The sequence below is a fragment of the Acartia tonsa genome, chromosome 3, assembly GCF_053477335.1.
Source record: "Acartia tonsa isolate MP-2025a chromosome 3, ASM5347733v1, whole genome shotgun sequence".
Classification (NCBI taxonomy): Eukaryota; Metazoa; Arthropoda; class Copepoda; order Calanoida; family Acartiidae; genus Acartia; species Acartia tonsa.
Window position 1 is genome coordinate 59,348,203 of NC_137262.1, and position 26,987 is coordinate 59,375,189.

Consider the following 26,987-nt stretch of genomic DNA (forward strand, 5'->3'; position numbering starts at 1 on the left):
AGTGGCCTAACATTGGTCATTTGTATTATTTGACGTCATTTTTTATTAGGCACTAAAAGCTGCTTCAGAAAAAAATCAAGAAAAAAAATAAATTTTTGTTGGCAACGCTGTTAGTGCGAAAGCTAATACAAACACACATAGTTCTTATATTTACAACAAATCTTTGCAATACTTTCATAATGTACAATTTGCTTCACCCCTAGCTTCGCCCGCACAGAGAAGAAATCAAGTAAAGTTGCACCAATTGTTTCCCAATATTAGTTTGTTTAATTTAAAGAGTTTTGTTGTGGGTGTCTTTTTGGAGGGTAGGAGGGGGTGTCCTAACCCCCCCCCAAAAAAATCACTGCAGGACCAGCATATATATTCCCTGAGAAGCACAGACAGACATCGTAATACATTTTATTATAGATTAAAATTATGGTTGAAAAGATTAGATACTGCTAGTTTAAAGCCCTTTCTAGAATTAGTGTGTCAACTACTATCCTGAGGTGAGGAGGCGAATGACGGGGAGGGAGACTTGCTACTGTTGTTGCCCACAGGCGGTGACAGCTGGCACAGGTTGTTGTTGTTGTGCTGTCCAATATCAACCAGGTAGTTACAGCTGGCAGTGTGGTCTGATAGTCTAGATCGATAGATAGATACATAGATATATATATATAGATAGATAGATAGATAGATAGATAGATAGATAGATAGATAGATAGATAGATAGATAGATAGATAGATAGATAGATAGATAGATAGATAGATAGATAGATAGATAGATAGATAGATAGATAGATAGATAGATAGATAGATAGATAGATAGATAGATAGATAGATAGATAGATAGATAGATAGATAGATAGATAGATAGATAGATAGATAGATAGATAGATAGATAGATAGATAGATAGATAGATAGATAGATAGATAGATAGATAGATAGATAGATAGATAGATAGATAGATAGATAGATAGATAGATAGATAGATAGATAGATAGATAGATAGATAGATAGATAGATAGATAGATAGATAGATAGATTGATAGATTGATTGATAGATATGTAGATGGATAATATTTTTACCTGCGACTAGAAATGTATGAAAGTTTGCTTTGCTTGAATGGAGAACCTGAGAAAACATCAAAGTTACAATTCAAAATATTCCTTATAAAATTTCCACATGTTTTATACACTAATGCGTTGCTAAAGTCAAACTAACAATAATAAAAAAGTAAAAAGTAAAGGGGGTGGATGAGGGGTATCGTTATCTTAGCCATCTGCAAGTATCACTTTAATAGAGTACATGCAATTCAAATCTAGTAAAATAACAAAGTAATAATATATTAATTTATGTCTTGTATTTTCCTTAGGTATTCATGTTGGTTTTTACAATTTCATGATTTTTCTTTTCATTAATATTAAAATTGATGTCTTTATTCAAAGCTTGTTTTAGTTTGATTTATCTACATACATATGTTGATTTTAACCTATTGAAAACCTATTAATTTATTTTAAAACTTAGGGTATAGTCTCTTACGTGACGCCTCTTAAGGGGCATTTCGCGCAATATCAAAGTAGCTTTATAAAGGTTATTTTAGGTTAGGTTGAATCAAGGTAAGTTAGGTGATTGCCCCGTAGGTTTAGGCAATTGGCCCCGCATGGTTAGAGCAGGGACTAGAAATAGGAGAAAAGCTACTGTCAATATACGACAAAATGACCCTGAAGAGGCGTTTTCACAAAAGGGACTATACCCAAATCATCTAAGTAGAGTTTAATAATTGTAACAGTGCCTGGAGGGGGTGTGCCACCAGTTGACCCATTCATAGCCAGCTTGGCAGAGGGAGGGCGGGGCAGGGCGTGGAAGGAGGCGCGCTTTGAGGGGGTTACTGGAGATCTGAAAAAATATATTGTAAAAAAATCAAAGCCAAAGATTATAAATAAAATTGGAGATACGGAAAGTATGAAGTCATAAAAATCCATCTCTTTTTAGGGGTTTCCTTTTACATTTCTCATTTTATCCTTAGTTTTGTTACGTCACAAATGACACTTTCCGCATCTCGAAGATAAATATAAAGCTTCCATGGATGTTTTTAGATTTAATTAGATAAATAATGGTTTTAAGTGAATTAAATTTGGATACTGCCGTAATTAATATATCAGGGTTGCACTTAAAATAAAGTTGGTTGTCTGATTTGATTAGCAGGAGGGGTGGGGACATTAGACAGTAAATTCCACTTGTACCCAAAGTTTTAAAACCATGTAATCTTATTTGTTAGCTTTAAAACTTTTATTGAATTGTAATTGGTTAGTTCCAAACTAGTAGTGTCCTATCCTTTCAACCAATTAATTGATCTACAGAAGGGAAATGGGATTGTAAATAAAAATTTTAAAGTTGATTTTACCTGGATGGAACTGGAGAACAGGTGGGGGAGTTAGGATTCAGACTACACTCCCCCTGGCCCCCGCGGACAGAGCTGTTGTCTACACCCCCCGCATTATTCTGGCCAGTCGAGGTGTTGAGGGGAGGGGAGGGTGACCCCGACCCACCGGAGAGCAAGCAAGAGATTCCTGAATTTGAGAAATTAAATTAGAGATGAAATTTGTTGTCTAATATGAAGTCTAATGTTAGAAGAGTTATTTATCGCATCATATTATTAACAACTTTCCACAGATATTAATCTAAAGTTCGGGTTAATAAAACTGGTTTTGATTAACTTTAATTTTTCATTTTTGTAATACGATGCTATACATTATTTTTAAGTATGACTGCTGATTCTAATCCAGTGGTTATTAATTGGTTTCGAAGCCATACTGAAAAAAGACTTAGGTGGTTTGTGAAAACCTCTTGAAAAATGTCTTATAACCTAACCAGAAATAACTTTATTCCTATTAATATTAATATAACTTGGAGAGGTTTAGGTCTACACTTGTATTGGATCACCTAATCGGCTGTGCCTTTAGCTTCTATAGGCTTTGTATTCGAAGATGGAGGACTGATATACTTGAAATCTAAGAGTAATATTTAATATCATTCTAAGACCTATTTAAAGCTTCTCTTCAATGGAAAACTCAATCAGCAAATGGAGTAGCAAGATCCTAACGGACAAACAAATTTAGTCACTTAAATTTTAAGTTTTATTAAAATTAACTGAAGTGTTAATTTTAAGAAATTGCTGTGCATGTTTTTCTTTGTTTAAAACTTTATTTTTAGAAAATAGATTGAATCTCCTTTGATCTTTTCTCAGGGATCTAAAGGGATAAGATAACGGCCGATAATTTGATGTACATCTTCAATGATGATATACAAAATAACCCCTTCTATATATTAAAACTAGTAGTTGAAACGTTTTAACACTCAACTTGATGAACCAACCAATCAAAGTTCAATGATAGTCCCCAAAGTTGTTGATTCAACAAATAAGAAAATTTTATATTAAAACTCTAGGGAATGTCATCTCCCTCCCTTCCTGTCTTTTCTACTTTAGTTTTTCCAGTATAAAAATTTGATGTTGGAAAATGTGGGAAAACATTTTCATTAACTTTTTATTAAGAATCTGTAATTAATAATTTCTGTAGAAATGAATGTCCTCATTAGCAGATATTAGCAGTTAGGAAAAATCAGAGATTTATTAAATAAACAAGGATGACAACATTAATTAGCAGCGAAGTGCTAAGATCTTGATAACCATTCAATCTTTTGATTTATCTATTTCAGGTAGGCTTCAAATATATACCCAGGGATGATTATAAGCTATGTTTTTAAAATTAAAGTCTTTGAGATGGTTTTTGTCATAGTAGAACACTCCATACTTTAGATGCTAGGGACGCAGCTGCTAGTATATGCAAAAGCATTGATTAATTTCATAAAATATTTGTTAAAACCTTTACCAAACCCTATATTTTTAATTTTACTATAAAGTATAAAAAAATGTGGTTATTTTTGTATTTCCAAAGTACAAAGACAAAAAAGGTTAATAATACAATATTTCTGTACAAATGAAAAAGAAAATACAAAGGGTTTCTTTTAGACTTCCTTGGGTAAACCAACATAAACACGTGTAGAGTAGCCTCATGCAAAAACCAAAGAAAAGAAAAACTAAACAATCATAAAAGCCAACTATTTTTATATTTCCAAAGTACGAAAACAAAAAAAGGTTAATAATACCTACTACACATGTCCATCTACAAATGAATAAGAACAGTTATTTCTGGGTCTTTAGTGGAAAAACCAACATAAACACATGAAGAATAGCATCATTCAAAAAAAGAAAAGAAAAATCAAACAATCATAAAAAACCTTAAAATTTGTTGTACCGTTGTAAAAATTTTACCATCATGAATAAATACTAATGTATGTTGTACAAAGTTTCTTTACTATAATATAACAAAATTTATACAATTTTATAGGGTAAGACCAAAAAGTCTCAACTTATACAACTTGCAACCTGGGTATTATTTTTGTATTTCCAAACTACAAAGACAAAAAAATGTCAATAATATATACAATGTTTCTGTACAAATGAATAAGAAAATTTACAAAGGGTTATGTCTGGGTGTCTGTGTGGATAAACCAACATATAGAATAGCCTTATTCAAAAACCAAAGAACAGAAAAAATCAAAAATAATAGAAGACCATAAATTTGTTGTACCGTTTTACTATCATGAATGTATACTATGTATCATGTATGTCATACAAAGTTTCTATACTATAGTATAACAAAATTTAGTACCAAAAAAAAATCTCCACCTATACGACTTGCAACCTGGGTATCAGTTTTGTATTTCCAAAGTACAAAGACAAAAAAGGTTGATAATACATAATATACATGCGTTTCTACAAATGAATGCTAAAATACAAAGGGTTATGTCTGGGTGTCTGTGTGGATAATATTCCTTTTCTAATCAGATTAGGCATAATATTTCCACCAAAGAAAAACAAAGTGGCTCCACAAATTAGCTGGCTACATATATAGCAAGTATATCAGTTTTAGTTTTATAAGACTAAGCCTAAAGCCTCTAGAGCCTAAGCATCAAGAAAGGGTGATTGGTTACTGACCCATATTTTTTTCTCTCGTCTTGCAGCATATTTTTAGTGGGGGACTTTAGAGGGATACCTTCTTAGTAAATAGTCTTAAACCTATAATGGACCCGTAAGAAACTTCACTTAACAATGTGGACTTTTATTAAACATACAGACAGCTTATTACTTTACTATACATTTAGATACAGTTACGTAAAATGGAAAACTTTTTACATTTTTTTCGACTGTCCAAATTTCCCAAAACATGTCATGCTAAAGACTTTAAAATTTATTACCAACTTTACTAAGTTCCTAAACTTGACAAAAACTTTAAGACAAAAGTAATGCAATGAAAGGTTTGCTTAAAAAAATATAAATAAAATTGTCCATTTATTCATAAAGCTAAATTTATGATTTTTTATCAATTTTGTAAAAATACTCTTGAAGGTTTTTATGTCATAAGAATGTGAGAATATTAGCGGAAGAGAACCCATAATTTGGAAGTATTTTCACAAATTAACTAAAACTTAATCTTTAATGCATGAATCCTGTAGATTTAAAACTCTGCATGATCATTTATTTAACAATAATGTACACTTTAGAAAGCGTAGCATACGCTTATTTAATGTTGAATTTAAGCGATTTTGACACCAACTTTTTAAATGTTAAATTTCTTACAAATTGATGTTAGCAATTCCTGTAACGATTTGACACAGAATTATAGTCAAAAACAGCCTAACACCTGTAAGCATATTCAATGATAAGCAGAAGCCACACGATCATACAGTTAGCGAGATCTTATGGAACAGACAACCGAACATAGTTTTACTTTATTGTGTGAAGATATATAATATTGTTATGAGAAAATGTGTTAATAAAAAAAGAACATTAATAATATCAAGGACATCATATAAGTGGGTCATATTACTCCAGTAAAGTCACAAAAATACACAATTTATTACATTAATTTTCTTAATATTAGGATTGGCTAATAAATAATTATTTTAATGCACTAATTATGGAATTGTTTATAAAAACACAACTATGAAAAAAACTAAATTAATTCATAAAAATATTTTGGAATTTCAACTGATTTTGAGTAGCAATCTCGGTAAATACTAGGGTAGCTTACCCCGTATGAAACTAAAATTAACCGAAGGAAATGTCTAATGTCTAATGTACTTTACAATGAATGTCTAAATGTCTATAAAAACCTGAAACTATAGAAGCAGCTTATAGTGCCTAATAAAAAATGACGTCATATAATACAAATGACCAATGTTAGGCCAGTATACATTGTAATTGATTAATGTATACTGGCCTATCATTGGCCATTTTTATTGTATGACGTCATTGCAGTTATGCTGCTTCGAAACAAAATATACCTGAATCAAAACTTCTGCTCGGCATATTCTTCACCATATTCGCATTGATAGATGGAAGTCTCCGCCGTGGCTGCTGTTGCTGGCTCTTATAAATATCACCGCCACAACCGTTATTCACCGCCTCTTTATCCGCCATATTGTTACAGCTTCCGCCGTTATTACCACCTAAAGCTGTTCGTGACGGCCGTCGGCTGCCAGCACCGCCCGCCGCCGAACCACCGTGGTCAATTTCATCATAGCACGGCGTGGCCGGCTCCTCAATCACCGTCGGAAATTGCACGGCGTGCGGCGGGATCGGCGATAACCGTCGCATTCCGACGCCGCACCCCCGCCGACTCTCCACCACGGTTAACGTGTTGCCATCCGTTTGGAAATTGAAAATATTTCCTTCACAACTGCCATTTCCACCGCTGCTCACCGCCGTGGTCGTTGTAAAGCCGTTTACGCTGCCGTTAACGGTAAACGTGATATTGGCGGCATCCTGCCCCGCCGATACTTCGTTGTTGACTGAGGTTGTGTAGTCAGGACTCTGTGTCAATTATTGTTACTTATTTTCATTTTGACAATTCATAGATTTTTCTATTTTTTTGATGGATTTTTACATTAATAGTAAAGAAGTGGAAACACAATACACCAGAAAAGCATTAAATTGCCGTAATACAAAAACATAACACGATTATTAATGCTTAATTATGTCCACTCGTTACAGGAATTTACAACAAAAAAACACTTTAATATAGATCTTATTTTAGTATTTTTGGAGCAGATAAAAATTTAAAAAAAAAAATTTCATAGAGTAAATACGGTGAACGGTAAATCTTTCCGTTCTGGTGTACTTAACAGTCCAATGTCCCCTCCCTCCCTGAGAAAACAAAAGTTTGGGTACTTAATAAGTAACTATTCCTGAGGGCCAAGCTGATGGTGATACTCTGTAGATTTCATTCTTACCTCCAAACCTAGAGTTTATATATAATAATATTTATATAATATAATATCTATTAATAGCTGTAATTAGATCTATATCATCTATCTATTTATTACTTATCTATCTGTCTATCTATCTGTAGTTGTATATTCTGTAGATTTCATTCTATAGTTTTTTCTATAATAATAATATTTTGCCCATGTCACTAACAACTTTTGGAGGTCGACCAATTTATTCTGTAGGTCAACCTAAACACTAACAAATGCCTTTATGAAATCAGTCAACCTCTTAAGGTCGACCTAAAATTTCCAGAGGTCGACCTTTGTCTTTTGTGAACTATCTATCTATCTACTCCATACTATTTGTAATTATGTCTATCTATCTATCTATTAATTTATTACATATATATCTATCTATTTCTAGTTGTACATTCTGTAGATTTTATATAAAAACCTAAAGTTTTTATATGATAATATTTATCTATCTATTCCATACTATATTTATTTAGGACTTATCTATTTAGCTATACATTTAGATTTATAGTAATCAAGGGCGTCCAAGCTTTTTTTGAGGGGGGGTGTATTTAAAATAAGGGGGTTTAAAAGTTTAAGAGGGCTAATCTAATGTATTTTTTTTTACTTTGACAGGGGTAATCTGAGGGGTTTCAAAATTTAAGGTTGGTGGTAAACTCCTCTTTTATTTATCTATGTACTTACTTATTCATACAATCTGTAAGTCTATCCATATATCTATAGTTTTAAATGACGATGTTTTAATTATATAGGGTGTTTAAAAAAAACCAATCGCTTCACTCTTTTCAATATAAACCTTCAGTTTTAGTCAAAAACTAACAAAAAATGACCCAAACCATGTCCAAGGAATGACAATGAGAAAGCACTATTGAATTTTGATTTCTACTCACCTCTTCTGAGCACTACAGCTCGAGTCCTAGCCCTAGAATTTTTCCTTACATGGAGATTAAAAATCAATAAATCGTCTTAAGTACTTAAAATCTTGTAGATAGACCCCATAATGTTTAGAATTTTTTATGGAGCATGTAAAGACCTTTCTATAGACATCTTAACCAGGTTTCTAACTCAATCCTAGCCAATTTGGCATTAAAAAGACAGAACCATCAAACATTTAGACATGACGGGTCTCTACAGTTCTGGATGTGTGACAGACCTTTCTTTTTGATGTCCAAATGGCTAAGATTGTGTTAGAAACCTGATTAAGGTGTCTATAGAAAGATATTGACATGCCCCATCAAAAATTCTAAACATTATGGGGTCTATCTACAAGATTTTAAGTACCTAAGACGGATTGTTCTTTTTTTTAAAGACAGAGCAGTCATGTCTCAATGTTTGATGGGTCTGCCTTTTGGATGCCAACTTGGCTAGGGTAGGGTCAGAAATCAAATCTGATTGAGGCGTCTATAAAAAGGTCTATATAAGCCCCATTAAAAACTCTAAACATTATGGGGTCTATCTGCAAGTTTATTCTTTTTAAAAAAAGACAAAACTGTAAAGATTTGTAATAAAATATGCACTCTCCCCGTAGAGAAAAATTTTCCACAAGGGCTAGGACTCGAGCTGTAGTGCTCAGGAGAGGCGAGTAGAACTCAAAATTCAATAGTGTTATCTCATTGTCATTGCTTGGACATGATTCTGGTAATTTTTTGTTAGTTTGTGACCAAAACTAAAGGGTTTATATTGAAAAGAGTGAAGCGATTGGTTATTTTTTAAACACCCTTTATCTGTCGTTATATTTATCTATCAATTAATCTATCTATTTGTGTATTGGTCCCCAGAATTAGGGCAAAAATGTGTAAATATCCTTACAGTATGGCTTAGATGGCTTCTAGGATGATTCACTTATATTGCGAGTTATATAAACCCTGAACAAACATATTATGCAAATCTGAATTTTCAAAATAGCAGCTTTATTATTCATTTAGGATGATTTTACAATAAATATGAAATGTAGATGCCTCTTTTGGTTACAAAATTCCACTGTTATTTTTTTAATTAATCAGCACCAATAAAGCACAAGATCTCAAAAACAGCATTTGGGGGTAATGCTGGTGAACAAACATATTATGCAAATCCAAAACATAGCAACAAAAAAAAGTTTTTTTGGCACTTTTCTCCTCTTTTAAAGATTGATTATGATAAATTAATATTTTTTTAAGGGATTTATGCATTAATTATTATGAAATATAGTATAAGGTAGAAATTAATGATTTTTCTAAATAAGAAATGATCGAAAAAAATAAATTCGATCCCTATCACTTTAGAGGACAGCTGCTGACCCCCAGTCTTATGGATGAACCTAAATACATGTTAAAGATAAAAATTACCCTGAAAAGTATACAAAAATGTTTTTTTATATGTTAAAAAAATTCATTTTAAAATCTTGATTTTGAGGATGATGACCTTTCAGATGCTCCTGTTGGTGGTGATGGTGAGCCAAATGTTATCTAAGTACATGCCCATTACAACAACTTGTCTATTAACCTATGTACCATTTTTTGTAGTCATAGGAGCCTTCCGACAAGAAATATAACCATCTTCTAAAAACTACAGTATTCACCTTATGAATTGAAGTAAATAAAATTGCAATTCTTTTCTTTTTTAATAATGCTGGGCTGGAGGATGCTATAACTACAAAAATTGGATCATAGTTTAATATATAAGTTGTCATCATGGACACGCACTTTGATAACATTTGGCTCACCATCACCACCAATAGGGGCATCTTAAAGGTCATCATCCTCAAAATCAAGATTTTAAAATAGATTTTTTCAACACACCAAAAAACATTTTTGTATAATTTTCAAGGTAATTTTTATCTTTAACATGTATTTAGGTTCATCCATAAGACTGGGGGTCAGCAGCTGTCCTCTAAAGTGATAGGGATCAAATTTATTTTTTTCAAACATTTCTTATTTAGAAAAATCATTAATTTCTACCTTATACTATTTTTCAAAATAATTAATGCATAAATCCCTTAAAAAATTATCATTTTATCATAATCAATCTTTAAAAGAGGAGAAAAGTGCAAAAAAAACCTTTTTTTTTGCTTTGTTTTGGATTTGCATAATATGTTTGTTCACCACTATTTCCCTCAAATGCTGTTTTTGAGATCTTGTGCTTTATTGGTGCTGATTAATTAAAAAATAACAGTGGAATTTTGTAACCAAAAGAGGCATCTGAATTTCATATTTATTGTAAAATCATCCTAAATGAATAATAAAGCTGCTATTTTGAAAATTCAGATTTGCATAATATGTTTGTTCGGGGTTTACAAAAAAAATCCCCCCATTTTCAGATAGTTTTTTTTTTGGCCGGTAGAGACTTTTATTCATTAGGACTATAACCTATACATTAAAGTATCATAAATTGTATTACTTTAAACACATATATTACATATAGTGGTACCCAGGTTTTAATACGAGTTCTATAATTCGTTGGCTTTGGAAACTCTTTTATTAAGGTTTGATTGGTTGGTGCAAACAAGCAATGTACAAACTTTTTCACAAAGATGGAGAAATTCATGGGGATAACATCAATTTCTCGTTCATTGCTATATCCTTTAAGCTACTTGGGTGGGTATATGTGGTCAAACTATCTATTATAAAGGATTTTACCACAAATAAATGGGGTAATAATATTACAGAAAGCCTGGAGGGAAGGAATTGGTAATGGCTGGTTTTAGCTTCTCAATTTATTAGGAAAGTAACACTGCAGAAAATAATACTCTGTTTTTTTTTAAATATTGCATGTGCTACTTGAATGGATGTAAAACATATGTGGACAGGGCAAAATTGACAATTAAGGTTACTAACATTGCTACTTGTTCATTATGATTATAGTAACGGCTTTGCTGCCATACTTATTTATGTACATATACTCTTAAGGAAATATTAATATTCAACCCCAATGGTGATAAACATAATAGACATATATTTAGACTTAATTTATTAGTTGAAAAGCTTGGATACTCCTAACTTGAACCCATTAATCAAGATTTGACAGAAGTACCCAAAGTTTTAGGCCTATGCATGATTAAACGTATCTTTAAAACATTGAGTACTAATTTTATTTGTAGTTAACTGTAATGATCCCTAAACTACACGTTACTGTTTTTCCCTCATCTGAACTGTTATTAGTTTGTTATTGCAGCGCTTCTTATAAAAACATCCATAAATGTTTCACTGTGTACAAGTAGAAGCAACCTAAATTGATGCATTTTTGCCAAAATAAGTTTTTTTTGCAGCTCAACAATGTTTAGTGGGGAGGGGGGGGGGAGGAGATAGAGAATAGGAGAAAAGAAAGATAATAAGGGAGAGTAGAATAATAGAAAGAGAAAATAGAAAAATCGAGAAAAAGAGAGAGCAAGAAAAAGGGACAAAGTCATCATTTTTTAGTAGCAAATCTACTCTATGGCAAGAGTCTTTTTTGTTTTTGTCTACTGTCTTTTCTTAATGTTGCTAAATAACTCTAGATAAAGTATTTTGGCAGTTTTACTTTAATCGCACGTCAACTAAAAACAAACTTATTGAAAAGAAAATCGTATTACTATTTTATGCTTATTTTAGGTTAGGTTAGGTAAAGTAAGGGTTATATGTGTTCTGCTGGGTTTGTACCTCGTAGAGTCAAGGCTATGCAAGGCTATAGAATCTAAGAGGCATGAGTTAGGTTAGTAAATGTCAAGTTTCCCTAGAGGCCTTTAGAAGGAAGGAGGGTCGACCCTCCAAAACAGTTATTAACGTCCCAGGAGCTATGAGAATCATATTAAAGGAGAACCATATCAGTTCAGCGGATAGCGAGATCTTTAGTATACATAGACAGACACACATCATGTTACTTTTATATATGGATTACTAGCTTTTGATTTATTTTAATGGAAATGAATAATCCTTGTTTCCTTTTAATACCAGAAGTTATTTTCCACAATACATTTTTCCCAAATGAAAATAGGGGAAAAATTGGGTCACACAAAAGTAAACAGGAACATTTTCATCCATAACACCCTACAGACAACTAAGTCTTTGATTAAACGACTTTTGTCTGGACTGTGCATAATAATGAGTTGTGCCTGTTTTGGGGCAAGACATTTCCACCACGCGAATCTGACCTAGGAGCAGTAGGAAAACTTTTTAAGATCTTTAGTTATTGCGCGGTGTTGAGGCAAAATTCGAACTTATCAATACCCCTACAAAGAGTTGATCCGCTACGTGTTAAGCCACGCGGGTAAGCAAAATGAATACACAAGGACTAAGAAATTTCCAGAATTAGTGATGTCTTAGATGATCAGCATACAAACATTTCTTTTAGAGTATCATCGCTGATAAATAAAGAATAAGAAAGGAAAACTAAAGAAAAAAAAGATTTAAAACCACTCAGCAATTTTTTGATCAATAGAAATGCTGAATTAAAATAAAGTTATTTTAAACCGAAGTTAACAAAAAATATGATAGTTGTGTTTTAGAATATTCATTCAATGATCTTACTAGTGGATGCAACCCTAAATATTTTTTTTATTGTATATTTTAAGATTGAAAAAATAGCCCAAAACTACCCTGTCCAAATATGTAGAACATGTATAGTATATATGTGAGTATCTATCTATCTATACCTAGAGTATCTATCTATCTATACCTATAGTATCTGTGTGAGTATCTATCTATATATACCTATAGTATCTGTGTGAGTATCTATCTATCTATACCTATAGTATCTGTGTGAGTAACTATCTATCTATACCTATAGTATCTGTGTGAGTATCTATCTATCTATACCTATAGTATCTGCGTGAGTATCTATCTATATATACCTATAGTATCTGTGTGAGTATCTATCTATCTATACCTATAGTATCTGCGTGAGTATCTATCTATATATACCTATAGTATCTGTGTGAGTATCTATCTATCTATACCTATAGTATCTGCGTGAGTATCTATCTATATATACCTATAGTATCTGTGTGAGTATCTATCTATCTATACCTATAGTATCTATGTGAGTATCTATCTATCTATACCTATAGTATCTGTGTGAGTATCTCCCACTGTCATGGTAGTAAGGCCAAGCACACAGACAGGTTCCCACCTTTGCAGGCCCTGAAATAAAAATGAAATATTATTTTAATACCCGCGGAAAGCAGTCTATAATACGATTCGATAAATAACTATTAGAGTAGCTTTATGCTGCTAAAACAAATAAGATATAACCATATAAAACATGGGTAAAACCAGGGATCCAAAGGGATAAGACAAAGGCCGATAAACTGATGTACATCTCCAATGATGATACACAAAATTACCACTGCTGTAGATTGAAATAATGTTTGAAACATTGTTGACACTCAACTTAAGGAACTAACCAAAGTTCAACAAAAGTCCCCAAAGTTTGTAAGCCATCGAATAAGAAAGCATTATCATAAAACATTGGGGACTAGTGTAATAAACAGTCCAATGTCTCCTCCTTCCCCGGGTGAAACATAATTTAGTGGATCATTTGTTCTAAATTTGTAGGTCTGCCTTATCATTAATCATTTGCTTACTGTAGTTTTAGTAGCATTGCACCAATATTGCAATTTTAAAATAAAAGGAATAGAAAAAGAGTCATTGTATTATCCAAAAACTATCGGCTACGCCCCTAGAGGCGTCCAAATTTGGGTATTTTATCCAGGGTAGATTTCCCTTCTAATGAGAAGCTTTCACGTAAATGAGAACCATATCCATCCGGGGTTAATGAGATCCTCCGGTAGAGACTGACAGACAAACATCCTGTTACTTTTTTACTTGATGCCTTTTTTTTTTGGCGGCACTTTATGGTGTTTCAAAAATTCCTTCCCAGGATCTATGGAAGCAAACACGTAAATGAGAACCATATCGATCCAGGGGTTATTGAGATCCTCCGGCAGAGACTGACAGACAAACATCCTGTTACTTTTTTAATTGATGCGTTTTTCCATAAAACAAATCATAATTTTTGGTCTTTATATTGGTAATTGTTTGGCATTTAAACTAAAAGTAAATTTAAAAGTTAATTTCTAAAACTTATTATTGTTTATATTTTTCACAAAAATAAATGTAATTTCCAGTTCAAGTCTAGACCACAATGCGTTATATATAAGACATGGAACTACTTATGCTATGTCAGTTGCATGAATTAACTTTGTAATGGAGGTGAAATGCCTTTGCCCGAAAAACATAATCTTTTATCTTTCACGCAGCTAAATTAGCTGTATAGACCTATGACAATGTAAATGATTTTCTCGTATTCATTCGAATCCGGTGGATAGGAACCGGTTCTCATCCATACGAAAAAACTATGTCTAGCATCGTATTATATCCAGATTTCTACGAATATAAAAATGTACAATCATAAGAATAAAACCAGTTTCTTTAGCCCGTGCCTTCCGCACCTCGGGGCTAAAAATGCTGGTTTTAATCTTATAATTGTACATTCTATATCCGCGGAAAGCTGTTTAGTGTTTATAATACGATGCGAGAAATAACTATTCCATTTTTTACTGATTCTTTCATCCTTGAATTTTAGCTTTTTCATTCATTGCAGGGAAAGAGAAAGAAAGAGAGAGAATGCGAGAGAGAGGAAGAGAGAGAGAGAGAGAGAGAGAGGGAGAGAGAGAGAGAGAGAGAGAGAGAGAGAGAGAGAGAGAGAGAGAGAGAGAGAGAGAGAGAGAGAAAGAGTGAGAGAGGGAGAGAGAGAGAGAGAGTAAGAGTTAATGGTTAAAGCTTTATACAATTACATTTACTAATACTCTTTTATAGCATACTCTTTTACTTTTACTTTTAATTGGTATGCTGATTTTTATGTGCAGCTATAGTATTGTGTATTCTATCCTTATATAAAAGTAACAGAATGTATGTCTGCCTGTGTGTCTGTCTGTAGCTAAAGATTTCGCTGGACCGATATAGTTCCCCTTTACGGTTAAGCGCTATAAAGGTCCTGGAAGGGTTTAGAACTATTTTTAGTGAGGGTACCTCCATGATCTAACCTCCCAAGAGAACCGCCTCTGAAAAATATCCCCTCTTAGAATTTTTTTTTACTTTCTCTTTTGAAACAAGAAGGCTGACCGACCATACCCCCCCCCCCTCTCTAGTCCCCATAATCGCACCTAGAGGCGTATCCGCTAGTTATACAAAAAGTTAAGGTGTCATGTCTGACTATACATTCAATTTATGAAAGTTTTATATAGCTTCCGAGACGGTTTTGTGCTACTTTTTAAAAACTAAATAAGAGCTTGAAGTTCTTGGCTATTTTACTGGTATTATAGAATAGAAAGAAAGAATTAAATAAACATGAAGTTAACTTGTTTAATTTGATATAAACTTTACAATATAAAGTTATATATATTTAACAGAATAAAAATAAACTTAATTTTATACTTTCTTATGCAATATACCAAAGTATAGCCAAGCCAAGCCAAAGAGGGTTTATACAAGAAAACAAAAAAACTTGTGAATTATAATAAAGGTATTAATTATTAATGAAATAATGTATTTCTCCCTTTATTTTAAATCTTTAAGAGTCCTTTAAGTAATACATATGTTCTAATAAAGTCCAACTTATATTTTTCACCTTTGAGAGCAATTTTGACATAGCAGACTGAAATAAATAAATAAGTTTATAAAAAGATATTCCTAGGTCAAATATTCTTTCATATAAAGTAGTACGTTTTTTTTGTCTGTAGCTCAAAATATTGATAACTGCTGAAACGATCGAGTTCTTAATTTTATGGAAGCTTCTTATAGGTCCTTGGATGGTTTTAGGCTAATTAATTCTAATATATAAGTTTAGTTTTAGGATATTTTTCTATTTTCCTTACTCATACGAAAACAGAACTCCTAGATGCTATGAGCTCAGCCGCTAGTAAAAGATATTGTAATCCTTATTATTAAATTTTAATGTTAAATTAATTTGGGCTTCTTTATAGGAGCACTTTTAGCCAGAAGTAGTTGGAATATTGATTAGAACCTGAATAACTTTGTATTAGTTGAAAATAGTTCTCACAAAGTAGTACACCATACTAAGAATTTATTATATACCTAGATATCTATCTATCAATCTAACTATTTATTTATTTGTCTGTCTATCTCTCTATTTATCTAATTAATGGTTTAAGATAGTTTGTTTTATATATGTATCTATCGATTCAATAAATAGTTGAAAATAGTTTGTTCTATCTATCTAAAAATAGGTATCTACCCATATAATCTATTTTTCTAATAAATGGTATCTATCTATCTGAAAAATAGTTGAAAATAGTTTGTGCTATATAGGTATCTAACTATATAATCTATCTCTCTAAAAAATAGTTGAAAATAGTTTGTGCTATTTAGTTATCTACTGATATAATCTATCTATCTAACGAATGGTTTAAGATAGTATGTTCTATATAGGTATCTATCTATCTGAAAAATAGTTGAAAATAGTTTGTGCTATATAGGTATCTAACTATATAATCTATCTCTCTAAAAAATAGTTGAAAATAGTTTGTGCTATTTTGTTATCTACTGATATTATCTATCTATCTAACGAATGGTTTAAGATAGTATGTCCTATATAGGTATCTATCTATCTATAAAAAGTTGAAAATAGTTTGTGCTATATAGGTATCTACCCATATAATCTATCTACCTAATCTACCCTTATAATTTGGAATAGTTGGTCTAAACACTTAGAATTTAAATTACACCATACATTCTCAGTACATATATACATACATCCTACAGGGAGAGTAATATGAATTAAACCAAAATAGTTTGCATCTTAAGCGTCCATTTAATCAAAATAAAAGAGAGAGAGAGAGAGAGTAAGAGGGGACAATGGGCTGTTTATTATTCTAGTCCCCAAAGTTTTATAATATAGTTTTCTTATTCGTTTGCTTAACAACTTTGGGGGACTTTGAATGAATTTTGATTGGTTGGTTTATTAAGTTGAGTGTACAAACGTTCTAATCTACAGCAGGGGCAATTTTGTGTATTAACATTTGGGATGTACATCAATTTATCGGCCATTGTCTTATCAATGTCTTCTTTATTTTAGGATAAAATTATTGGGACAGTACATTTTTTTTCTCCAAGTTACATATCTCTGTGTGTGACATTCATATATGCATTTGCTTACAGTAAACTTGCTATGACGTTTCTAAACAAACAATAGAAGAAGATAAACTTAATTTTTAGAGAGTTTTAAAATTTTGTTCATAAGTTGAAAATAAGAATATTAATTTCCATAAGTAGTGCAGCAATTATAAGCAGGGATCGAAAGGGATAAGACAATGGGCGTTAAAAATAAAATGATGTTACTCATTATTACCCCTTCTGTAGATATAAATTAGTGGTTGAACACTTAACTAAATGAACAAATCAAATATTGGGTTTTTCATGCCCCACTGCAGAATAAATTCTTCCTTGTTTTTGCAAAGAAGCCAATAAGTTGGTTGGGTGAGCCTACATAGCTTTAATGCTTACATACACACACATACAAACACATACACACACACACACACATACACACACACACATGCAAACACACACACACACATACTTCTTTGGTTGTGCACTTGGCCTAAATTATACCGGCTGAGTGGTCAAATAGAAAAAATCAGAGAAACAAATTGAGCTTAAGGGTGCGGGTGCTACACACACACACACACACACACACATACACACACATACACACAAAAAAACACACTACACATAGTGGAAAATAAATGTTAGGCTTTTAGATTGGTTTGGTAAACCAAACATAAAACATAACACAACAAGAATTACTTGTGTGGTAATACGGCAACAGACGGACGGGTAGTTTACAGAATTGCTACGCAGTGGCTTATCATGACAAGCCTTCCGCACTAATCCCATTATATCACCATTTACCTCATGACCGCAGGTGACCCCGTTGCGCAGCGGTCAAACTGGCCTGGCTAAATATGGGGAGGGGCACGGACACGCAGCTATCACGCGCCCCTCACGCAACTATACAACCGGGAGGCGCTGCCTCCCCTTTTACCACAGCTACCCCCACAGGCTGTCTACCGCTGTTTTGGTAGAATACTTCAAGGCTAGGGCTCGTTGGATTCGAACTCGCAACCGGTGAGCTGAAACGCTTCGGCTTACCACACTTGGTTGCTTTCAAGCGAAGTAATTTATGAAATTTTAAAGGGATGAGACAATGGACTTTAAATTCTACTGGTTCTAAAGTCCAAGAAATGAAAAGAAATGGACTATATAATTTTATTGTTTATTGGCGAGCTAACAAAATTCTAAAAAGGAATTTACTTAAAATTTATTTTATTAGCTAAATAAGTCATTTTCTTAATAAATTTAAAACATTAATCAATTTTAAAATTTCTTTTCATTTCAAATATTGTCTAAGTTTTTGACTAATTAGGATACTGTTCTTTTTGTACTGAGGTGTACTTTTATGCAGGGAGGGAGGGGTCATTGGGCTGTTTATTACACTAGTCCCTAAAGTTTTGATAACATTTTCTTATCATTGGCTTAACAACTTTGAGGACTTTAGTTGAATTTTGATAAGTTGATTCATTAATTTGAGTGTCCAAACGTTTCAACCACCATTATTGGTGATGGCCATTAATTTATCGGTCATTGTGCTATCCCTTTAGATCCCTGACTATTTAGTATATTTTGCGTGTATAGTACATATAAATTGTTATTGCATATTGTCCCTTTATGAGGTTATAACACTCAACAAAATTATAAACAGGGTGACAAATACAAATTGACATATTCAAGATACAGCACATTTCTGTAAAAGATTTTTTAGCCCAAAAGCGAAAGGAAAACTGTTCTCTATCAATTTGGGTGATAAACTTTAATAGGACATCCTGCATAAAATGAGTGTGTATATAAGACTTTTAGGAGACACCCTGTATATAATAAAGACGAAGCTTAACCCTATTATGTGGGGCCTCCAAATAATTACTATTCTGGATGGCGGGGAATGTAAAATCCCCCCCACATAACAAGACACACTAAAAAGATGTTCATATTTAAAATTCAGGAAAGAAATCCTGAAAAAGTAAAAAAGGTGCATAGGTTGATTGTGTTTGCTTGAATTTTCTTAATTAACAAGCTTTATGGTAGTTATTAACATACCCTTCCCACCATCCCTCCCGGAATAGTTTAATTTTTAGGGGGCACCCTGTAGATAATAAGGGTTAAGCTAATTAATTTATCATAGCTACTTGCTAGGCATAGAAACATGTAAAACTTGTATAGGGGACACCCTGTAGGTAATGAGAGTAAAGCCTAACTTAGTAGCGACATGCATGGCATTTTATGGTATAAAACTTGTATAAGAGACACCCTGTATATAATGAGAGTTAAGCTTAATTTATTAAGCGACATACAAGGAATGGAAACATGTAAAACTTGTATAGAGGACACCCTGTATATAATGAGAGTAAAGCTTAATATAGTAGCGACATGCAGGGCATTGTTTGTTATAAAACTTGTATAGGATCCCTGTAAATAATGAGGGTAAGCTAAATTTAGATGGGACATGCAAGGCACTTTTTTAGGGGGCACCCTGTAAATAATTAGGGTTACGTTTAATTTAGTAGCGACATGAGTATGGTAAGGTATAAAACCTAAATATAGTAAACCCCACCTTATATTTCACAAAAAAAATATTAAAACTTTAATCAAAATCTTGGTTTATAAAAGATTTTAATACTTGCCCAAAAACTTCTTAAAATTTTGGTTTGAGATAGATCTATCACTGTATTTCGTAATATTAAAATTGTCCTTTTTACATCTAAATAACATTTTTTGGGCTAAATAGTATGAAAAGGAAGAAGCAGGCTTATTTTATATACTGTCCTGTCATTGGTTATTTGTATTGTATAGGGCATTTTTAAAAGGCACTATAAGCTGCTTCAACAAGAAGAATCTCAGGGATATCCGAAGATAAAACAATGGACTTTTTATTTACATAACGAATGATAAACTAAATTACCCCTTCTGCATAATAAATTATTGGTTAAAAGTTTGGACAGTACTAGAATTCAAAATCCAATAAAAGTATAAAAAAGATTGTTAATCAACGAGTAATATAACGTGGTAAAGCAAAGCAGTTTAGATTCTTGATTTGTGAATTACTATAGACATTGTATTTTTAACGATTTTATATGATAGTTGGGCAAGAATCATTTATATGGTAACTTTGTTCTTTAAGCAGGTAAACGTCTCTAATTCATATTCATAAAGATTTATCAAATTTTACAAAATGAAATGTATTAATATAAAATCATTCTTTACCTTATGAGTGAGACATTAAAGAATAATGATGTAATTAAATCTTAGAATGAAAATTAAATATTTCCATTATGAGTTTTCTTGATAAGAAAATATTTTACTTAGAATTCGGATATTAACCTTTTATCATCTCAAATTTACTAGCTACCACAGAACATCCCCTCCCCCTTCTCCTTCCAACCATAAAGGGTGGAAAATTGTGCTGTTTATAACATTAGTCCCTAAAGTTTTATAACAACTTTGGGGACTCTTATTGAATTTTTATTAGTTGTTTCATTAGGTTAGAGTGTTCAAATATTTTAACCACTAATTGCTATCTACAGAAGGTTTAATTTTGGGTATCATAAATGTGGTTGTATATCAATTTATCGGCCATTGTCTTATCTCTTTAGATCCCTGCCCCAACCCCTTTCATTTTTTTAAATATATTCAAAATAAAGGGGAAATGGTAGTTTTTTAAATTGCTACGGGGAGCCCTAAACCTGCAGTGCCTACACATTGTTTATACTAACACTGCGGGGCTACTCTGATCCCAATATAACCTAACCTATAATAAAAAAAACTAGGTGATTCTGTGATCGCTAAGCAATATGAGAGAAATCACCGAAATTTAATGGTAATATTATGATTCTCATCATTTGATGTAAGACAATATCATATTTTTCCTTTCAAGATTATTTTCATCAAAAATAAGTAAAAACATTTCCTGGTATTAATAAAAATGAAGCTTATCGATATCGGGGCAACACATTAAAGAATCGTTTGATTAATCTAAAACTGTTCGTTTTGGCTTTTTTCATGAACGAACTTTGCTGACAATATTTTAAAAATGATTGTTATTTTACTTTAAACTAGCCTCTAGCATTTAGAGGCTTTGTATACAAAGGAGAACCGAAGCTGAAAGAAAATAGCAAAAATCTATCCCAAGACTAAAATCTAAATGATAAAATATCCTTAAACCTTTGTGAAGCTTCCCTAAAGTTGAGAAATAAGATTCTATAGTTAAATCTTAATATTCAGACAAAAAAACATTATACTTTATAAAATAAAACCATAGAATTCTCATCAATTTTAATTTAAAAAGTAAAAGTAAGAAATTAATTTGTTAGGTTGTAATTTTTTTCTAAGGGTGAATTTTCTTGGTAGAGGGGATCTACATATGTGAAGCTACACTGTTAAGGAGAACAATATCGGTTAACTGGTAAGCGATATCATCCAGCGATATCATTTAGTTTAGTTTAGTTTAGTTCAGAGAGTCGGGCTGAGCACACGCATTTAGCAAGCTCTCCCCCGCCCTACCCCATGTGTTAAGCTCAGTTCTACCTTCCCCCTCTCTCTCAACTAGTTCCCCTCTCCCCACTGCCCGTGGTCACTCCGCAGTTGGAGGAAAGGGAAGACACTGTAGCCAGAGGGCACCTCGTATTTAGGCCTGGCAATGTGTATGTGTTAACGTATCGGTCAATTGTTAACACAAAAAAAGTGAAAATAAAACATTAATGAATTAAAAAGTTTTTTTTTAACTTATGTGTAACCTAATCGCTTTAACTTAATGAACAATTTTTGGTGAAAACACTCTCAAATTTTTTTTTGATAATTTTATGATAATTTATCGGTCTGGCAACATTTTTACCGGCGCAAAGTACTCCCGACAAATAAGCTCTCCCATTGGCTAACATTTTTTCGCGTCCCACCATTGGTCAGCTGACCCACACTCACTCAGCACCCTCGGTTCCGCCATCTTCACTTCATCATGGCCTGTAGTACGTGTGACAACCCAGAATATTGGTCAAAGTTTAAAACAAATTTGGACGCTGCTTTGGATGTTAAGTTTAAAGAATACGATGCGAATATAGCTAAGGTAAGGGATGAGCTTATTCATAGTACTTTTGCCAGTCATAAAACCGAAATAAACGATATTAAATTGAGAGTCTCAGATTTAAATGTTAAAATTCAATCTATCGAAGGTATAGAAAATTTCGTAGATGCTAAATCTGTTGCAAGTGAACAAAAAGCGATTAGGACCACGATTACACAACAAAAAGACTATTTAAACTCTATTGAATCGTCGAGAGAAAATTTCGTCAAATTTCAACTTCTACAAAACTCGATAAGAGAGCAAAGGTGCCGCGATTGGAGTTGTAGAATAGTGAATTTTCAGCAGCCGTGGAGCCGTGAAAATATTACAGAGTTTATCATATTTAGAAACATTATAAGGCCCACCCTTGAAGCCGCTCTTAAACGTGGAGAATTAGAATATATTCCCTCACATTTTTGTGATATCGTCGAGCGTGCCCATATGCTCCCATATACAAAGGGCCAGATCCCCGTTTTTATTTTTCGTTTTATGTCTAGATCCTACCTCGACGCGTGGATGAACAATAAGAAGGCTGTGCTTGACCGTTACAACGCCGAGATCAAGAGGTTCAATCCCAGGAACAACGCGTCACCGGTCCCGTTCTTCCCCAATAGGTTAGTCCAGGCGAAGCAAGATATGTCCGACCTCAACAGGAAGACCATGACCTTTGTGTATGCCACAAACCAGATTTCGAGGGCCAAAGTCGCTGGCCAACATGTCCAATTTCAGCTCAAGAACGGCAGCCGCTGGATACGCTGCCTTAACCCGTTTGGCAAAGACCTGAAGGAAATGGCCCAACCCATACCTGGAAGCGAGGATTTTTTTCTGTCAGAGGCACCGCCTATCCTTTGTTTCAACAAGCTAGCGCCTGAGGAAAGGAAAACATTCTTCTCTAATCAGGCTGACTTAACAGAGGATGACTTCCCAAGACAGTTTAGTACGATCACAGCCCACCCTTCCAGCACGATTCAACATAATTTAACGTCTGCCCCTGCCCCAGCTCTTGGGGACCTAGCTGTGTTCCCTCCCATAGACTCTGCCGCAACCGTCGCAACCGCCGCACATACAGCCGTTGCACCAGCCGCACAGCCCACACAGTCAGTACCTGCCGCCGTCGCATCCGCAGCCGCCGCTACAGCTGATTTCACTGCCGCACCTGCCGCCGCGCTCACCGCCGCACCTGCCGCCGTGACCGCCGCCGCATCTGCCGCCACGTCTGCCGCACTTGCCGCCGTGTCTGTCGCCGTACCTGCGGCATCTATTGCCGTACCTACCGCCACACACACCGCCGCACTTGCCGCCACGTCTGCCGCATCTGCCGCATCTACACCTGTCGTTGACTCAGCACCTTCCGTACCTGTTGCCCCTGTCGTTGACTCAGCACCTTCTGTACCTGTTGCCCCTGTCGTTGACTCAGCACCTTCTGATCCTGTGGCCACGAGGGCCAAAGCTAGAGACACCGCCAACAAAGCTAAGCAAAGCAAAGCTACAAAGGCGGTAATCACATCATGAGGTTAAGTATCTTATACGTCGGAAAAAAAGGTACTTAACAAAATTATTATCATCATTTTTAAATTCATTTACAAAGTGATTTATTTCGAAAAACTTAATGTTTATATCCACGTAAACTCTATATTATTATAATATTAATATTAAATATTACCCAACTTGTTAGAACGCCAACATAGCATATTAATTTCAATCTATTTTTCTTATTTTTCTGCTGATTAGCATATAAAATACTTGGAACTTGTATGAAAATGAGTAGGGGGAACTAAACTAGCTTGAAATGTGTTGCCACCCCCAACACACACATAAACTAAACGCTATCGGAATAACCATAGTAAATATGGTAATTTTTTTCGCTTTAACGATAATATATTGTATATTACCTATTTTTATTTGTCCACTAATATCTACTGTGTTTCAGATGTCCATACTTGATGTTAAGACGATTCCTCCTGCGGTGCTCCTGGACCAGCTCTGCTATGACAAACCTCCCTAATGATCAGATTAACCAGGATTACGGTAACTTAAACGATAACATTGGTCTAAATCTTATGAATCCGATTTACGGCGACTACTTTAACGATTTTGAGAACGAATTCGGAATAAATTGCGTTTTTTCAAGTGAACAAGGTATCGTACAGAAACTGAAAACATTCAATGAAAACCTTCTCAATATTTTTAGTATTAATTGTCAGTCATTACATTCTAAATACAATGATATTGTCTCCACTGTAGACTTCTTTAGACAACATGATATCCACTTAAATGTTCTGTGTTTTCAAGAATTATGGCTGAATAAGGATGTAAATATGGATTGCTATGGAATTAATAATTACGATTGGCATGTTAAACTCCGCACAAAAAGTAGGGGGGGAGGGGTGGGTATTCTAGTAAGCAAATATTATAAAGTAGATAAACTATTTGATAAATTTTCATTTAAAGAAAATATTCTTGAATCTATTTGCTTAAAAATTTCCCACAATGGACTAAAGTTTTGCTTACTAAACTGTTATCGGCCACCCAATCAGAGTAGTGCTGAAATAGAAGAATTTTTTGAACTTTTTTTGGACCTGATTGATAGAATAGCAGCTTTAAGCATACCATACTTCATTGTAGGAGATTTCAATTTTGATCTTTTCAAAATAAATAATATAAATAGCAACTCCATGAGAATTATTGAGTCTTTTTCCTTTAACGGTATCATAAATACCGTTACCAGAGCTACTAGAGTAACTAGAACCACTGCAACCCTTCTTGATTTATTCGGGGTAGGTAACTTTATTCAAAACCTAATGTCTTCCTTTGTCTTAACTTCAAAAATCTCCGATCACTTGCCAATTATTAATTCATTCCGAATAGACAGAGTAAATAAACCCAAACCTCCAGATTTCTTTGAAAAAAGAGAATTGAATGATGAAAACTTTGATGCCTTAAACTATGCACTCTACCACACTAACTGGAATCACGTTTTAAACCAAGACAACACAAACATTGCTTATGATAACTTTATTTCAACCTTTTTGAGACTTTATAATGAAAAGTGTCCAGTTAGAAAAAAACGAAAAAACAAACGTACCCAGCCTCAGCAGCCTTTCATGTCAGACTTTTTATTGCGTTGTAGATTGCATAGAGATATTTTGTACAGCAACTTTTTAAAAGACAAAACAATTGAAAATGAAAGTATTTACAATGTCTATAGGAATAATTACAATAGGCAAGTGAGAAGAGCAAAGATTGAATATTACAGACAACAAATAAGAGATGCAAACGGGGATGGGAAAAAACTCTGGAAAACCCTAAAGGAAGTCATTGGGTTTAGTAAATCTTCCCCTGAGTGCACATACCTTCAAGTAGGCCCAAACAAAATTGAAAATGACCAAGAAATAGCTAATGAATTTAATCGTTATTTTAGTCAGATTGGGTCTTCCCTAAGGCCTGAAATTCCTTCCACCCCCAAAAATTTCTTTGAATATTTACCACCCCCATGTCAAGATTCCCTCTTCTTTGAGCCATTGTACCCCTTCAAGGTTATTAATATCATTCGTAGTATTAAACCTAAGCGTTCCACAGACATAAATGATGTCTCGATGTATGTTCTGTCTCGCTGTGCTGATACCATTGCCACTCCCTTAACACATGTTTATAATTTATCACTTCAAAATGGCACTTTTCCTGAAAAAATGAAAACTTCCAAAATAGTTGTCCTTCACAAATCAGGTTCACTCAGCGAGGCAGATAATCATCGAGGAATTTCACTCATTGACAACTTTTCCAAGCCCATTGAAAAATATGTCTGTGAAACGCTGGTTAAGTTCTTGGAAGATCGGTCTTTTTTTAGCAACCGCCAGTTTGGCTTCATGAAAGGAATCTCAACCTTTCACAATGTATTGAACTTAAGCACATTGATCACCCAAGCACTCAGTCGAGACACTTCCTGTATGGCCATATTTTTGGACATAAGGAAGTGTTTCGACATGATAAATAGGGACATCCTTTTTAGCAAACTGGAGAATTCAGGGATAAGGGGGGTTGCACTTGATTGGTTCCGTAGTTATTATGCAAATAGGAAACAGCGTGTATATTTTAAGGGCCTTTTCTCCTCCACAATTGAATTCATTATCATTGGCGTACTTCAGGGGTCAGTCCTGGGACCAATTCTTTTTTTGATTTTTATCAATGACCTTGTTTCATGCAGTGAAGAGATCCTAATCAATCTCTTTGCTGATGACGCAGTGGGCTTCATTGAAAAGCAGAATATTATACAATTGATCAACCTTGCAAAGGAGCTTGTCCCCAGACTGACCCAATGGTACAATGCCAATAAACTTCTTATTCACCCCCGCAAGACCAAATGTATGGTCTTTTCCTCCCCCCGTGAGATACTCACCCCCGCTGAGCTCGCCGCTAAGACCAACTTTGAAGTCTATGTAAACATGAATAATCATAACGAAAATGATGAGTCAAAAATCACTAAGTTGGATCTTG

General features: G+C 33.7%; 2 protein-coding genes across 2 annotated transcripts in view; one reads left to right on the forward strand and one right to left on the reverse strand.

Annotated features, from left to right (window-relative positions):
* Positions 1-471: 471 nt before the first annotated feature.
* The window catches only part of LOC145314977 (uncharacterized), a 32,745-nt gene continuing 6,229 nt past the window's right edge, over positions 472-26,987 (reverse strand). Inside the window, exons 2-8 of the mRNA XM_080155050.1 lie at positions 13,366-13,444; positions 7,296-7,348; positions 6,393-6,921; positions 2,389-2,554; positions 1,777-1,880; positions 1,070-1,115; positions 472-622 (exon numbers count right to left, since the gene is read on the reverse strand). Of these exons, the coding sequence (XP_080011176.1) occupies positions 472-622; positions 1,070-1,115; positions 1,777-1,880; positions 2,389-2,554; positions 6,393-6,921; positions 7,296-7,348; positions 13,366-13,399 (1,083 nt within the window). The 5' untranslated portion in view covers positions 13,400-13,444. The remainder of the gene's footprint in view (positions 623-1,069; positions 1,116-1,776; positions 1,881-2,388; positions 2,555-6,392; positions 6,922-7,295; positions 7,349-13,365; positions 13,445-26,987) is intronic.
* Positions 21,890-24,035, forward strand: LOC145314718 (uncharacterized). The gene is made up of 2 exons (XM_080154745.1): positions 21,890-22,496; positions 22,991-24,035. Exon 2 carries the CDS (start codon positions 23,010-23,012, stop codon positions 24,003-24,005), a length of 996 nt encoding a protein of 331 aa, XP_080010871.1. The 5' UTR covers positions 21,890-22,496; positions 22,991-23,009; the 3' UTR covers positions 24,006-24,035.